Genomic DNA, 15,725 nt, shown 5'->3' on the forward strand with positions numbered 1-15,725 from the left:
ATTTGACAATGATTCTTAAATGGAAATCCTAATGTGATAAAGAAATATACCACAGTTTATCTGAAGCACTATTGTTGGAGGTGTCAAGATAAGCAAATTCATTAAAGAGGGGGTATTACGCTGTTTCACATTTTAAGACGTATATCCAATGTTGGATGTCCGTACTAAACGTGGTTGAAGTTTCAAATCTGTAGGTAAAAGTCTCAGTTTGCAGGCTGCTGTGAACGCTTGCTTTCAGAAGCCCTTTCCACACTCGGCTTTTTTGCTTCATGGGAAATGTCACAATCAGGATTCAGGCCCAGTTAAATGACTCTGCAGTAGACCCGGGTAAGTAGATGGAAACATAAAACCCGTGTTGACACGCTAATCTCCGCCCCCTTTCCGGCACGATGCTATGCTCCTTTGCTAAGTCCTGGGACTCCTTTTCATGACAGCTACAAATTCTGCCCGTCTCCGTCCGAGCAGCGCTCAAACATCGTTCCAAATTCGTTGCGCCGAGTTTAATAAACAGACTATAAAGACCTAACACCTTCACTGTTTACTAACCCTATTTCAGGCACGTTTGTGACATCAGACGGTGACGCAGCAGAAAAGACACCGAAAGCAGGATACTCCACTGGCAATGAAAAAAGAGACAATAGGCATCTATAAGCGTTTTATTCCCGGGTCTGAAAAACCTGCGTCAACATGCTAATTTCAGTGGGAAAGAGGTAAGACAGACCTCTCCAGACGCTTCACTTTGTGATGTCACAAAGTGGAGGAACTCTATATTTGGGCATCTGCCCGAGACACAGCAGAACTTCCTGCCCTTGCCACAGTTCAAAGACACGCCCACCCAGCAGCTCAGTCCGCCTCTGAAGTTTTTTTCACTTCACCCCTCTATTTAACAACTCTGCTCATCAAGTTGGTTAAGACTGTCTTGGAGAAAGTGTTTTTTTCGCTGTGAAGAAAAGACATCAGTGTTTACTTTTCCAAAGGACAAAAGCACCAGACATTAATTTAATTCGAAAAAGTTAAGTTTACTCTTTGCCGACAACTCTGTAACACAGCCACAGGGTAGGAGGCGTGCCTCACACACTGAGTTCTGCCCCTCGGCAGGCTTTGGAGAGCTGGCCAATCAGAAGAAAGCGGGTTTGTAGGGACGGGGTTTCTTAAAGGGACAGAGCTGACTTTAGGCAGAGGCTGTATGAGGGCCTGCACAGAGCACCAGTGTGAGAAAAATTTGTTTTTTAAATGTAAATTATGCTAAGCTACTCCACAGGTATAACAGAGTGAAATATGAAGCTTGAAATTAGCATGATACCCCCCCTTTAACTTGAACTATTGAAATGCATTTATGAGAACATATTTAAAACATTTACAAGAACTTTAAACTGTTTCTAATTTTAGAAACCATTGTATGTTTTACATTTGCAACAAATATCTCAAGTTTGTTTAAGCACCATCCATCCATCCATCCATTTTCGATACTGCTTACCCTGCTCAGGGCCGCGGGGGGCTGGAGCCTCTCCCGGCTGTCATTGGGCGAGAGGCGGGGTTACATCCTGGACTGATAGCCCGTCAATCACAGGGCTGGCACACAGAGACAAACAACCTTTCACGCTCATCTACGGGCAATTTAGAGTCATCAGTTTACCTAACGAGCATGTCTCTGGACTGTGGGAGGAAGCTGGGGTACTTGGAGAGAACCCACACATGCACAGGAAGAACAAGCGCACTCCACACAGTGCCACAGCTCCACTCCACAGCTGGGATTTGAACTAGGAGCCTTCGAACTGTGAGGTGACACAGCTGCACAACCGTGCAAACCCAACTTTCTCACCCATCTTGTCATAATCAAGAAAAACAACACATTAAAATCACTTTTCTTCAGCGCCTTTGTCAAGGGAAAATAATCATACACACCTCTTCACCTTCCCCTCAGAAGTATTCCGCCCTGTGCATTCCTGATTTCCCTGAACACTACTTGAGCAGTCTGAAAATTGGGTTAAAAAGCAGATCAAATGTGAACATCAGTGCGGATTTCCCTAATTCTGTCACATCCCACATACTTTATGGTCCTAATTAAAGGTTCTGATTGAGGTGGACCTATGGGATACATGACTGCGGCTTGTCGTACATGTGAAGTGAAGTGCTGTCTTCAGTAGTCAGGTGTTGTGTTTTCGGTGCTCGACATGAGTCGTACTGTCATGGTACCTAAGCAGTGAGACAGTTTTTTCATTTCAAAGTCGGTCTGTGCCCAGGGGATTAATTCATTTAATTTATTAATTTCCACGTGTGACCTGCTTGATTGCCTCAGACTGTCAGTTTAACCACAGATCCGTGTTTATTACTGGGTTCTCGTACCTGTAGCTCACTGGGTTATTAAATTTGAAGCCTCATTTCCATGAATTATGGAAATCACACATGTGAGGGTATTTGTAGGAATAAGGTTGAGAACACAATTAAATAAGGCAATTTGAAAAGAGAAACACATCCTATCAAATTAGACGGCTAACAGCCCTGCGTTAATGATATGCAGGATGAGATGAGCACACACAGTTTTAACTGCTCGTTTGTTTGTTCTTTCTCCTGCGGGTAGCTTTCCACACAATAGATTCTGCTGCACTCATCAGCGGCACAATTAAACTAATCATTCAGCAGTGTGTGTTCATTGTTTATGGATCAAAGGTTTGTGTGATCACTGGTTGTCACAAGATTTATGAGAATTAGCATCGCGTTAGTTGAAAAACTCCAGATTGATTTCCTTCCACAGCAGCAGGAAAAAAAGCTCAAATTTCACTTAAAGAAAAGATCGTTTTTAATGAAAGATCTGCAGTCACGACCACCAGAAGCTGACAGAGAAGCTGAGCTCTAAGGAGCGCACGTAATGCCAGTGTTTTACAGGAATAAACAGCACCTCTCCCGGCTGTAACACGCATTCCAGATACGAAGCCGCGGAAAACTCCGGGAAGCGCCCCGTGTCTGGATTCTCCACCTCCACCTGCACAGGAAAGAAGGCAGAAATTGGAAGTACAGCATATATTCACAGGCTCAACATGTGCTACTGTATGAACTGTCAATCTCACCTGACTGGTGTTGTGAAGCAGCTGGGATTGATGAGGGTACAGCTTGTCTGTGTCCTCTGGGGAATATAGGCGAATGTATTTGCTCCCCACCACCTGATGGATATACGAGTGAGGTAAAGAAACTGCAGTCATGTGACTGATATTTGACACCAGCTGGATCCATAAGGCCGCATTGCTGTCGTCACCTGAGCCAGGAAGTTCTGCTGAGGGTCCTGGTGAAGAGGAGACACAGTACCTCCGGGCCCGAACCAGGCGTTTACGGTGATATCGTCTTCTTCTCCTTTGCCGAGGCAGCAGTAATCAGGGAGGCAAATGTCGTCCTTCAGTTCGGGTATCTGAGGAAACAGCAAACAGATATTGCTGCAGATATTCGTGGTTCACAGAGGAGTCAGAGGAGAGTCCACAGTTTTCATCTGGTGCCATGTTAAGGATCACATTTTAGTATTTTAGTTAAATATCTCATCAATTTTAAATTAGACTGGTATACAAACCTTTGAGGTTTGTCCTTATTAGCATCTCTAAGCTAGTAAACATTATAGCCACTAAACCAAACATCAGCATTGTCGTTGTTATCATGTCAGCAATTAGCGCAAATCACCTCTCCTGTCCAAGTGCAGTATCACAAAGCTGCTAGCAAGTCTCTTACTGATTTCAACTATTTATTAAGTGATCTATATAATGTGCTGAAGGATGTTCTGTTGCAGCTGATTCTGTAATGAAAACTAAGGATGTTTCTACCCTCCCAGTATTGATTCTTATTCCTCAGGATATCTTCTGAGACTCAGTATCAATAAAATATCTGTGCTCTCTTTCTGCATACATTTGAAATCTGTATATCTCATTTTATGTAATGTAACGCCATGTGTAACTTTTAAATGGTAAATAGACTGTATTTACTTAGCGCTTTTGTAGTCTTCCGACCACTCAAAGCGCTTTTAGGATGGACATTCACACACTGATGGCAATGGCTGCTATGCCAATCTCCAATCAGTATCTGTGCACCTTCATACCTGATGGCTGTGCCTTTAGGAGCAATTTGGGGTTTGGTGTCTTGCCCGAGGATACTTTGACATGTGACTGTAGCAGTCAGGGACCGATTAAGAGATGACCGCCTCACCACTGATCCACAGACTGAGTTCATAGTATTTCCCACTGGATATGTACATCAAATCCCAATTCTACCCACAAAATATGCTGTTTGGTCAGTCATACTTCATACATTGTTCCGTGAAAATCCAGTGTTTAACCTTGTAAACATCTCCATGTGGTGTTTTTCATGTGCTACAAGACATATCAGGGACAACATGAGCAGTCATCTCCATGGCTGGGCCTGTGTGCTTTTAAACTGCAGTGTACCAAAGACAGGCTGAACAACACTTTTTCAGATTGGCAGGTTTGAGACGACACAAACCTAAGGAGCCGATCCCGTTAAATGAACGGGGTGACGCTATGCTTATCATTATGTGTAACCTATGGCAACCACTTTGGCGATGTACGAGCCAGCTGTAACCGTCATCGTTATTTTTGCAAACTCACTACTGACTACTAACGTTAACGTTACTACTACTAATTACTACATTTCAAGCTAGCTAAGTTTCAAAAAGTTGCCACTAAACGATGGCGGAAACGTGTTCTGTTTTTGCGATGGAGGGGGCGGTTGTAAATTTGCATAGTGGGCGGGGCCTATACAGATTCAGGCATTTTTAATGAGGGAGAAGGAGGAGATGCCTTGGGAGGATTTGTACAAGGTAATTAACCGTATTTAGTAGATAGACATAATTTATTATTTCAAGCACGACTGGAGCTGGTCTTTAAGATTTCTGTATTAAACATAACACTTTTCTTTTTCAGGTTATAGTATGACATTTTTAACGTCATTTCAAAGACTCATAAATAATCAGCTGATTTCAGGTGTTTCCTGAGAGACGAGGATTTGATGTTAATCAGTGATCAGTCCCTTGTGTGGCCTCATTCTGAGTCCCAGTCCAAAAAACACTCAGCTTTTAGCTTGACGAGGTGCCCTTTTTGTAAAGTTCAATCCAGACAATGTATTGACTTTAAAATTAGGACAAAAAGTCAAAACTGTAAGAAGCAATTTGGAGTGAGCGCTGGGAAAAAGGAGATCTGAAAAGTAAATTAGTAAACTGACGAATAATGATTTTGTATCAACATGTAATCGTGATTTTCAAAGTAAAATATCGACAACAAACGGTACCTTACCTGATCAAACAGCTGGTGTTGAGCCAGGTAACCTACACCTTTGCTTCCATCCTGGGTAAAATACAAACAATGTGTTAGACATCACTTGGAAGAGTTACAGCTTTGTGTGTTTAAGTTAACAATGCAGGACAAACATACGTACTTTATTTACAATGTATCGATCAATGAACTCATTGACAGTAAGCAGTGTTTGGGACCATTCCTCGTCCGTGTACCTCGACCCCACCTCGACAGGAACAGTCCGACAGCCAGCCACAGACCTCAGATATTCTATGCTTTGAAGAGGGGAGAGGATGAATGAATTAAAACAGCAAAGTCACTAAAATAATCGAGTTATTCTGCGTTCTAGCTCCGCTCCAAAACATGTCAGGTGTGCACTTGTGGATGTCCTCCTCCACAATCAGAGTGCGATGCCAGGAGCCGTGTGTCAGGTGTCAGAGTGAATAGTCAGCTGTCGAGAGTCGGCAGCGAGAGGGAGGACAGTGAAGGATATGCTTAAATGGAGAGGCGGTTATATCAGACGCTGGTGTCAGACATTAGAGGCAGGGATGTTGTGACAAGTAAACTGAGCTAACCTCGGTTTATTTCTTTCATACTTAAGTCAATAAGGACTGAAAGTTCTAAAAAGGAAGCTACGTCACAGTGCCTGGTATCAAAAGTTACATAATGCAGGTTTTTGACTGAGCATAAGGGGCTTATAACAGCTGACAGGGACAGACACTAAGAAACTAAAAGCTTACAGATGGATGATACAAAGCAAATAGTGTCTTTAATTGAACCACACGTAAAAACAAACCTCCAGGGGTGCTGGTTGAGGGCCGGCCAGTGGTCAATGATCCCCTCTAAAATCACCGGCTTGAGGGGGAGAAGGTAGTTTGTGTTGAAGCTCTCCAGTGAAGGACACCTAATCCTGGGAACGGCCAGCTCGCCTTTGATCACAGGAACACGTGGGAGCTCGATCTTTATTCTCTGTTAATGATGTCAAAACAACAAGGGCTTGTCTAGTGTTGAATTCAGTGCAAATGAGGAGCTCTGAGGGGAACGTAACTGCGTGTCTGTGATCATAGTTCTCTCGAGCAGAGCTGGGATGAATTGTCAGTAAAGATGAGACAATAGTCAGGAAATGTTATCAGCAGCTACCTTGATAACGACGTCATTCTGCAAAGCTAAAACGCCCAAAATGTCATGCTGATTGTCTTTGACTTTTGTGACAGATAATTCTGTGGGGCAAAACAAGCAATTTGAAAATGTTACCATGGATATTTTCCACAACCTGACATTTTTTAGACCAAGTGATTGAATAACCTTGAAAATAACTGGAAGATTAGAAGATGAAAATACATCCCAGTAAGACATGAATATGTACAGTGTTTGCATTTTTCTAAGGTGAAAGAAAAAACATGTCATTTAGAAAAACACTGCTAGCCTGACTCTAAACTTCCCATCTTAAAGGGCCAGTCTGCCGATTTTCAACCTCAGTCCTATCGTGCTATCATGGCGAGCTAATGCCATTTAAGGAGGAAAAAGAATGCAGTTTCGCTCTGTGCCTTTGGAGGACGCTATCCGCTTCTCCAATGGGCCCTGGAAAACCTCCGCCAGACTATGTAAAAGGTGTCATCTGGCGGAGGCCAGGGAGCTTGCTAAACTACAATTCCTCAATCTAGGACGCACGCCTCCAATGTCATGTCTCGTTCAAAATCATCGGGTTTGAAATGTAGACTGCAGACCGGAAGATTTAGAAGAATTAGACGATCCAACGGTATGTTCTCGCCTGCAGCGATCAATGTCCTTGACTGGAAAACGGTAGTATTTCACTCCAGTGTCTCTCGCTGGGCCGTTCATTTCAGATAAAGAGGCGCAATGCACGCTGGGTGTTGTAGGAATGTAGAATGGACGAAACCACAAACTGTTTGTACAACTTTCTCCACAGCTATTGCACCAATTTCTAATATTATTGCTTCTATCGATTACAGAGAACACCAGCTTTGACTGACAGTGGTTTTCTCCAGATGAGAATTGCTCCTTTAATTTTGATGGCATCTAAACAGAGTGATTTGTATGGAGGCCCTTAGTGGACAGCATCCATAACGACTTTTTTGGTCATTGTCTTCACATCTCGACTTATTTTTCTTGTTATCTCAGGAAAACAACGCTGGTTTTCCCGTGATAATGAGTTCATTTCTGTTGTTTTCTGGAAATTTCGACTTATTTTTCTCATTATCTCGAGATAACAAAGCTTGTTTTCTCGTAAAAACGGGATAATTTCTCCCAACAGGCTGGTCATGTGATATAACAGACCACCACATGTTATGCTGCATTGCCCACACTAATGAGGTAAGTTAAGCCTATTTCTGTTTATTTTGTGGGGATAGTTTCTCGAGATAGTGTGATAAAAAAGTCGAGATCTCAAGAAAACGACCAGAAATTACTCAAGAAAACGGAGTAAATAAAATGTATGTATGATGCATGTCCACTAAGGGCTTCCGTTGATTTGCACTTTATCTTTCGTGACATCAGATAAAAGGCAACAGAAGAAATAGAACACAGCATTTAAACAGCTCCTATAAAAGTATGAGAACATTTCCTTCCTGTGTTGGTGTCTGCAGCCCGAGTTGGTTGGTTTTAAGCCTCAAGAATTGCAAGAAGGCAATGTTAAAGTTGAAATAAAGTCTCATCTAAATTAAGATAATGATGGTAAACTGAGCAGAAAAGCTCACACAGAAAAAATGCATTTTAAATATTAAAGAAAACTAACCTTGACCTCAGGATGCTCACTTTTCTCTTCGTCTTCTTTAGCTGATTTCCTGACTTCAGCCTGCAGAATCCGAACAATCACCTGAAGCATATCGTCCATGATGGCTGCACCCATGAGTAAACCCATGTCACAAGTCCTCACAGCCTGCAGGACCTCGTCTGCAGACGGATCTTCACGACACAGAGCGGCCGCTTTGAACAGGCAGCCGTAAGAATAAACACGTCTCCATTCTTTGTCCACCTGTCGCCACGTTCCTGTGTTGAGTTTCTCCCAGGAGTAATCGACGATGATCTGAGCATTGAGCATTCGGCTGGTTCCAGTGGTGTCGCTGTACAGCTGCTCCCTGCACCGTCTCAGCATCTCCACCACACTGGACTCCACTTTGTCACTGAACTGAAGAGGAAACTTTTCCTCATTAGGAGGCAGAACAGCGCGGATCTTCGACCACAGCTCAGCCATTGATGAGATGATCTTTTCCTGTTGGACAGACAGTGAGGGCGAGTTAGGACAGCACTCATTAAGGCCTCATGATGAGATTCTGAGTTTAAGCACTGCTCAACTGTTCACTGTGATTTCACTGATCATGGGTCTAAAACTGTTGACACATACACAAGATATTTTCTCTTTGCTGAATAGGTCTACATGTAATTTTCCAAACTGGCAACCACAACAAGCAGGAGATACCATAATTCTCCTGGCTTCTGAATCTGCCAGCTCAACCTCTATGTGATTGCATCCATGGTGTGATGATCTGCGTAGCTACAGATGGTGCCAAGTACGGTAAAGCCACCTAGGAGCACTGAACTGTGAGGCAGACTTAACAGAGCCACAATAGAGCCACACTGAATGCATTAAAGTCAGTGTCAGGGGAGTGAGGCCCTGCAGTGTACAACAACATGTTCATATTGTGCACATATCAGCTGAACTATTTGTGAAACCTTTGACTTCATGCATATTTAGCAAAAACAACCAAACAAGCAGAAAGTTTAATTAATTTAAGTTGTTGTCAAATTGAAATATGGAAGTCATTAAGGAAGCTGGGCACAGAGAACCGTCTGAATATGCAGTTCACCTTTTTAAATAAAGAAGTGGGAGAAAGATATGATAATATTTTCTTGAAAACCGTTTTCAGTTAACTGTGTAACAACTCTGAGCTCACATTTAGCCAACAATCTCATAATGAACAGAGAGATGAGAGCTTAGTTGTTGCAGGACTGGATCATGACAGATTTAATTGGATAAGTATTTTGAATCCCCAAATGCAAGTTAAACATGAAAACCTAAATGTAGGTATATGTACTTTGATTCTGAATACTTAATAATAAATAAAAAAATAGTAATAATAAACGGGCTGTCACATTTGAAAATTGTACACAATTTTATTCTGTATATTTAAGCAAGTTAATCAAATGTATAAATAAAGCATCCTAAAAGTCTCCACTGTGTAAAGTGGCATGACAACTACTGTAATATATTAGCCTGACATATCATATCACGTGGAAGATTTTGGATTTTGAATGCGGCATTCAGAGAAAAACAGGCGCCAAATATGAATTATCTTTTCTATATCATTGAAGTCATTACAAATCTGGTTAATAAAGAAAGAAATAGCCTAATATTAAACATTTAGGATGACTTTTAGAGGTAGGCTGTCAAATATCGATACAGCACATCGAGGAAACGGAAACATTTTCAAATACCGCTTTCTAAAGCTGAATACCATACTTCAAATGTTATATTTACCTACTATAACGATATTTTCATCTTTAATCCAGCATTATATGAAAAATAAGAGCTTATAGAGAGCATCGCGGCTGCCAGCAATAACTCCTGTCCCAACTTTACTGCCTGTGGGACAACAAAAATAGACCGGAAGGGAACTCGGGCATCGGAAAACATTGGTTCCATGTTACATTAAAGGTGAGCAAATTGGTTAAAAAATGATTATAAAATACGTTAGCTCATCGTTCTTTTAATATTAGCAAATTCAAGCATGTCTTTCTATATTTGATACATTTTGTAACACAATATTTAATCTGCGTTTACTCTGAGCCCCAGTAGAGGGTAGTAACATCTGCACGCCCTCTAATGCAGCAGCACACGCACCAGTTTGTCATATGTTGCCAGTATCCTACTGTGCATACAACTTCCTACACACTGCTCCTACTCTGTCCCATCTGTCCACAACCTCTCACACTTTTAGCTGCACAACAATCTGCTGTAAAGCTTAGTCAATTAAAAAAAAATAAAACAGGGTTTCAGTGTCAGTGCAATCTCATTTACATAACAGTAGAGGGAGGTTAAATAAAGAATAAATCAATCTGAACAGGTAAACAACATTGAGTCATTATGTGATATTGAGACAACAATTCTTCCGTCATAATAAATTATGGTGCAATTGTTACACAAACATTTGTTTTCCCCTCCTTTTCATTGCACCTGCTACTCAGAATGTTTTATGTAAATGCAGGGATCCTTCGAAGGCTGATTGATATGTATCTGCTCAGGCAACGCTAAAACAATAATTTGGTTTGTCATTTTGATGTCACAGAGAGATATTTGAGTTTTTTGTATTCAATTGCTTTTTGGGGGGGGGGGGTGCCTGAACAAACATGATACGAAACCTTCAGCAGGGAAAGTGTAGAATCTATAAACACACAGCACCATTATCAAATGTCAAACACTCTATGAAATTCAAATAATCTCAGTGCAAACTGCAGCGCTGTTCCTCTATGTAAAGCAGATGGAAACAAGGGGGAGACAGCCTGCCTCTCCAGGAATCACAGGGGATTTTAAAATGTTTCATGCATTTCTCTTCATTCTCGCTGTGCAAAGAGCACAATACTCATGGCTCGATTCACTGTTCCTTCACTTGCATGGAGGTGAGGAATTACTGAAGAGGCCAAACTGCTGTGTGTTGTTTTTACGCTCTTGTTATTGCTTTGGAATAAAGGGACTAAAAAAAAAACCTACAGATTTAATGTAAAAGAATAAAGGAAAGGATGACGAGCGGACAAAACTTTCAGAGTGTTTAACATAGCCTTCAAAAGGTTTGTCCTGCACAAAAACTGAGTTAAGGATAAATAACAGTGTGCATACATAAAAGTGACTCATTACAATTAAATAAGATAACATTTTGGGTTTAAAAACACCTTACCTTGCATCTCAAAAGCATTGGATTACATATGTCTCTGTATAAACATAATAAAAGATACATGGAGCTGGACTCGGTGGTCCAAACACACTGTGTTTATTATTGTATAGGATGCTGTGGGAAACAAACCTCACATGTGAATGCTGTGTTTGTGTGCCTCTGCTTGTGTGAGCGGTGGTCCCAGCAGGAAAGGCCGATGTATTATTCACATGTGTCTGACTCCATGGTTGTAAGACGGTATGGGGCTACACTGAAGGTCAGAGGCCCAGCGATGTTATTCCTCCCTGTGCTGTCAGCGCTCACTTCATGCGCACGCCGCCCGACCAAATCTCCATCGGCAGGGGTCAGCGACCTTTCTGCGATCTACATGGACGGGGAGTGTGATCGCTCTATGTGTTCCTCACAGGGCCTCGTTAGCTGGTGTCACTCTGAAAATATTGAAAGGTTTCGTTTAAAAATGGCGTGTGGTGCTAGTTTTTCTTTTTAAAATATGTATGGTTTCCTTTCTGAAACGTTGACAATTCTAAAACTTTGATTCTTTCATCCTCACTATTGATTATTTTGTATATCAAAGGATTTTAGTGATCAGAAAAATTAAGAAGAAGTTTGCTAAACACTTCAATTTTGAGTAAATAAATTGATTTTTTTTTGGGCAACACACTAATTAGCTTTTTTGTCGAGAGTTAGACAAGTAGATTGACACCATACATTCTACATTGATATAAAGCATGTGTCAGCAGCCAATTAGCATAGCTTAGCACACTTAGCTTAGTATGAAACAGCTAGCCTGATTCAATCCAAAGCTCCATTACATTTACATGTAATTTAATTTGTTCAATACTTTCAATTAAAACAAAAACATATTACAGCGCCTTGTCATCATTGTAGCATTACCAGCTAACTCGCAGAGAATCCAGGAAGTAGCTGCACCTAGCCAAGATATACTCTGGTTCAGATCCCACCAATAACTGTAGATTTTACACTTTGCTTTTTAGTAGAAATTAAACAAAGTAGAAATGTTCATAAGTGATTGTTATAGATGCTGTTAGGTAGATAATGCTAGCCAGGCTAACCATTTCCAGCCTTCATGCTCAGCTAAGCTAATTAGCTGATGGTGCTAGCTACATATTTAGTGTGCAAAAATGAAAGTGGTTTGAAAACAAAACACAAGGTCCACTCAGTATCTACTCTGGAGTTTTCAACCGTATTAAAAATGTATGTTAAAACAAAACTTGAGTTTTCACATCTTAAGAAGTAAGATCAGCATTGTCTGGAAAAATTGTTACGAGCAATGGTCGACAAATAGAGTTGGTATCCACTTTTAAATATCTCTGGTTTTTAATTGATGAACACTTGTCTTTAAGGAGCACATTCAGTATGTTACAAAAAGCTGAGGCTTTTACTTGGATTTTACTTTCGAAGCAAGTCTTGTTTTTCTTTCCATGGGAAACGGAAACTGGTGGAGTCTACCTTTTTACCTCATTGATTATGGTGATGTATTGTACATGAATGCCTCTACTCAATGTCTTCATATGCTGGATAGCGTGTATCATGGGGCACTGAGGTTCATACAAACTGTGGATCTCTTACTCACCACTGCCTTTTGAACTCAAAAGTGAATTGGCCTGCTTTATGTACATGCCGCCTAAATCACTGATATGTTTTTATTTACAAAGCTCTTCTTGGTAAAACTCGCACCTATTTTTCTTCTCTTTTAAATCGTATTTCAAGCAATGGAAATTACAATCTCCGCTCTCAGAACTTTTTACATGTTGTTGTTCTCAAAGTCAGAGAGCCTTTAGATTCTCTGCTCCGACTGCATGGAACAATCTACAAACTGAACTTAAACTGCAAAACATAGTCCCACTAAATGAGTTTAATGTAATCATTTTTAATGTGCTTTTATGTTGATACATTTTAATTGTTGTAACCTTGTTGCTGCTATTCTTGGCCTTTGATCTCAATGGGACAAACCTGGTTAAATAAAGGCTTAAAAAACTGGGGAAGATGTGATGTTGTTGAAAGCTCAAGAGCAGCCACTGAATGCACCCCGTGGTCACTTTCTCTTTAAAGTCAATGCACTTTGACCACTGAGGACCTGAAGTGTATATTTATTTACTTTATCAGTAGAGCTCTTTTTTCCCTGAAGAGCAAATGTTTCATGTTTAAATCCCTCTGAATAATCGTGATTTGGTTTATATTAACTGTAACCCTGATTGCTCCGTGCTTAGTTTGTTCTCATCAAAAGTGAGCTGACTCTGTTTCGTAAAAGTTCTCTCAAAGTAAATCTAATTTGCTTTGAAGTGAACAGCTTTCATTTTATGCCCCTACAAATAGGAGTCTTTGTTGATACGTTGTTTGGGATCTCGTCTGTGCCTGAGTTTGTGCAGTAAACAATTAATCTGGTTTGCATTATCATGATTCCCTTTGAACCTGGCCACGTCTCAGCAGTGCTGGAACAAAGACTCTCGGCATCAGCGGCGGCTCAGCGTTTGCCGGCAGTCAAACGGGGCAGCAGGGCAGCGTGGACCGTGACTGTCAGCAGCGTTTTCCCAGGGGCCTTTGAGGGCTGAAGCACCGGGACACCACAGGAGGGATGTAATCACCGCCATTACGCTCCAGGTGCTGCTGAAATAAAAGATGGAAACAAGCCTCCGGCGGTGTTGCCATGGATTGGAATCCAATTAAACACTGTTTAGCTTGACACAAGCTGCCAGTCGTAGCCTGTTGACTCATGAAATTAATGTATTGTCGTGGCACAAAGAAACTGTTGCTGCAGAGAGTGCAGCAAGACCCGAGGAAGGACCCATTCATAGCTCCGAGGCTTCACTCTCGGCTGATGTTAATTTCATTAGAGAGGACACAGAGTTGCATCTGTAATTTGACAATTTGGGGCTTTTTTTCACTCCTCGCTTTTGAAGGTCATCTGGTTGCTTTAGCTTGTGCACAAACACACATTATGTCAGTGCCTCGAAATGTAGTGTCACATTTATCCCCAAGGCAATTTATGCATACATAAAAGCCAGTGGAGGTTAAGGGTTGCTACATTCCTTGGAAACCTGGTAATGGATATTTGGATATACCCCGAGGAGGTAACAAATGAGAGGTGTTAAGTTAAATGTCCTGTGAAATCATCAGGAGATCCGAAACAAGCCGCCTTTACGGCCTCTGGGAGGGCTTCCACAGACAATTATCCTGGGCACGCCCGGCCCTCGGCTCAATGTGACTACAGGTCAGCGTCGCAGGTCTGCTCGCTTACAGATGTTTGCTGCTGAGTCTGAGGCAGGGATGACTGAGCCGTCCCCTGGGTCACTGTGAAGACACGGCCTGGCCTGCTTGGCTTAGCTCCACAGAGCGGTGTTAGCGCTTGCTGCAAGCAGGTGCTCAGTTCCACTGGCTTAATGTGGGACGCCGGAGTGCAGGCAGTCCGTCAAAACCACTTTGGATCAAATTAATGCAACCAGGTGTGCCCCTGCAGTCGGGGCTCAGGTGACACCTGCTACTTCCCTTTAATTAGAGCTCAAACAGCTGTTTCAGGAGAGACGGAGAGGGAGAGGGTCCCTGGGTTAGCCTGCTGCATCACTGCTTGATACGGGTCACATCTGATTATTGCTGCGTGTTTTGGGTAATGCTGATTCATAAATCAATACCTGACACCGGGTAAACACACATTTTCACCCTTCAGGGTCGAATAAAAAAGTAATAGTGGCACTGAATGTGTTCCCACTTCTGTTTTTAACTTCCTTGTGTGCATTTTTGTGGAAGAGCGTGTCACTCCTGGCCAAAAAGGACCCACTTCTGACAAAATTGACTCACTTGCTAAGCAAGGTGAAGATAAAAGTGAAGGCAGTGTTCACCTCGTTATTCTAGCACTGTGAAGAATCTTTAGGGGGGCTGCGAGCTCTGAGGGTAGTTTAGGTAGCTTTGATCTTTCTTGGATGCAGTAATAAGCATAGTGCAGATGAAGAGAGAAGGTATCCATCTTGAAATATGATTTCCCTTTGGTTCCTTAACAAGGCTAAAAAGTGGTGGGTGGTCAGCTCCAGGGGCTCGGCAGGAAATCCTAAGCTCCTGCAACGTGCGCGTGCGGAGCTCATACATGGGTCTGAACAAAGTGGTATTACTGTGAACGTTCTGGAGGCCCCTGCAGCCAGAGACCCTGTGGATCATTACTAAAACTGCAAGCCTCCCCCCCACACACACACCGACTGGAAATGTGCAAGTCACACGGTGCAGGATCGGAGGAGTGTTTCTAAATCTGTGCCGTCTCTGCAGAGCACGCCTGACGTGCTGCGCTTCTGAGGTGCAGGAAAAAAAATAATGAATGACTTGGTTTGATGATAAATCTCTCCTCATGCATATGCAAATTTACAGTATATACATATTTAACAATATGGGAGCTGTGCACACTTGTGGATTTAAATAAGATCTCTCTGAATCCAGACGGATGATCTCTCCCCGCTCGGCTCAGTTCAAAGGTCAGCCTGGCATACTAAGAGGTTCATTTACCAGCAGAGAGCAGTGTTGT

The 15,725-nt window shown here is 42.0% G+C and overlaps 1 protein-coding gene across 2 annotated transcripts; it reads right to left on the reverse strand.

Moving 5' to 3' along the window:
* Positions 1-2,732: 2,732 nt before the first annotated feature.
* Positions 2,733-9,877, reverse strand: kdm8 (lysine (K)-specific demethylase 8). 2 transcript variants are annotated; one of them, XM_069674576.1, is made up of 8 exons: positions 9,791-9,877; positions 8,044-8,520; positions 6,085-6,257; positions 5,431-5,563; positions 5,289-5,339; positions 3,254-3,403; positions 3,069-3,161; positions 2,733-2,983 (listed from the first exon to the last, which is right to left on the reverse strand). In XM_069674576.1, exons 2-8 carry the CDS (start codon positions 8,500-8,502, stop codon positions 2,819-2,821), a joined length of 1,224 nt encoding a protein of 407 aa, XP_069530677.1. In that variant the 5' UTR covers positions 8,503-8,520; positions 9,791-9,877; the 3' UTR covers positions 2,733-2,818. The 2 variants fall into 2 exon arrangements, with proteins under 2 accessions (XP_069530677.1, XP_069530678.1); XM_069674577.1 differs by having other exon boundaries at positions 9,787-9,877.
* Between the last annotated feature and the right edge of the window lie 5,848 nt (positions 9,878-15,725).

The sequence above is a fragment of the Semicossyphus pulcher genome, unplaced genomic scaffold (genome assembly GCF_022749685.1).
Source record: "Semicossyphus pulcher isolate SPU_LCO1_2020_fin unplaced genomic scaffold, fSemPul1.0.p SCAF_23, whole genome shotgun sequence".
Taxonomy (NCBI): domain Eukaryota; kingdom Metazoa; phylum Chordata; class Actinopteri; order Labriformes; family Labridae; genus Semicossyphus; species Semicossyphus pulcher.